This window comes from Emiliania huxleyi, assembly GCF_000372725.1.
Source record: "Emiliania huxleyi CCMP1516 unplaced genomic scaffold EMIHUscaffold_2456, whole genome shotgun sequence".
Taxonomy (NCBI): domain Eukaryota; phylum Haptophyta; order Isochrysidales; family Noelaerhabdaceae; genus Emiliania; species Emiliania huxleyi.
In genome coordinates, this window is record NW_005200206.1 from 1 (window position 1) to 1358 (window position 1358).

Here is a 1358-nt window from a genome sequence, read left to right on the forward strand (position 1 = left end):
TTCTCTCTCTCAATCAATCAATAGCTAGCTATAGGATTGCGAGCAATGCTGCGCAACCCTAAAGAAAGAAAACAGACAACAAGGGAGGGATGGGAGGACGGCACGCCGCCACCACACAGGGATTTTAAGAAGAGGGGTGTGGTGCGCTATCCGTCGCCCACCCTTGGGCGTCTGCCTCTTCCTACCTATCTCTCTTCGCAGTCCCTCGCCGATTCTCGCTGCAACCTTCATGCCACCTCGCGGTCTTCCCACTCTCGTCGTTCTCTCTCTTGTCGCTTCTTCCTCTGTCGCTTCGCTCTCCTCTGCCTCGTTCTGCGACGACGCCGCTGCCTGCCGATCCCTTGCCCTCGCCTCTCGGCGCAACTCTGCCCTCCTCGCAGCATATCCTGGCCCCTCGAGTTTATCGAGCTCTCCTCGCGCAAGGACGACTCTTCTGACGCCCACTGCGACCATTTGCCGCCAAGTCATATCGTTGCTCAGGTCCACTCTCTCTTCGGACACTTGTACCTCCACGGCTGATGCTGGCGCTGGGGTCCCCTTCGGGTGCATCGTGACAGCCCTAGCTAGACTTTTGGTCTACCTGTGTTAGTGCCACTGCGCGCCAGTCAAGCGCCTACTCGAGTACCGGGAGTAAAAGAAAGAAAGAAAACAGACAACCCAAGGGAGGGATGGGAGGACGGCACGCCGCCACCACACAGGGATTTTAAGGAGAGGTGTGTGATGCGCTAGCCGTCGCCAACCCTAGGGAGTCTGCCTCTTCCTTTCTCTCTTCGTTGTGCCTCGCCAATTCTCGCTGCAATACCGGGTGACCGATAAATTCTTTCCCGCGGCGTGCAAGTGCCCACAAGCCCAAAACACAGGTGCTTGCGCGCGGCTCACCGCCCCTAAGACCCGCAGACTGCCCTCGCCGCACGCCTCACTACCTCCCCGCTCCGCGCCAGAGCGATGGACGACGTCTTCACGGTGAACGAGGAAGCTGTGCCGCCGCCGTCCGAGGACTTTGGCGCGCCTCCGGCTGAGGGCGGGATGGACCTTGGCGCGCCACCGGCGGACGATTTCGCCGCGCCGCCGGCCGAGGGCGGCATGGACTTTGGCGCGCCGCCGCCGGACGATTTCGCCGCGCCGCCGGCCGAGGGCGGCATGGACTTTGGCGCGCCGCCGCCGGAGGATCTCGGCGCACCGCCCGCTGAGGGCGGCATGGACATGTTTGGCGCGCCGCCCCCTCCAGGGCGCCGCCCGGTGGGACGGCCTTCAGCCATGGAAGGGGCTTTCGGTCCCCCCAGCCCGAAGGGGGGCCATTGATGATTGGGCCGTGAGGCTTTTGGCCCGGAGTCCATTGTAACCGGAGGGGATTGTTT

General features: G+C 62.8%; 1 protein-coding gene across 1 annotated transcript; it reads left to right on the forward strand.

The window, feature by feature from the left end:
• Nucleotides 1-945: 945 nt before the first annotated feature.
• EMIHUDRAFT_254522 (hypothetical protein) lies at nucleotides 946-1302 on the forward strand (the record flags this gene model as incomplete). Its single annotated transcript, XM_005778443.1, has 1 exon — nucleotides 946-1302. One exon carries the CDS (start codon nucleotides 946-948, stop codon nucleotides 1300-1302), a length of 357 nt encoding a protein of 118 aa, XP_005778500.1.
• Nucleotides 1303-1358: the final 56 nt, after the last annotated feature.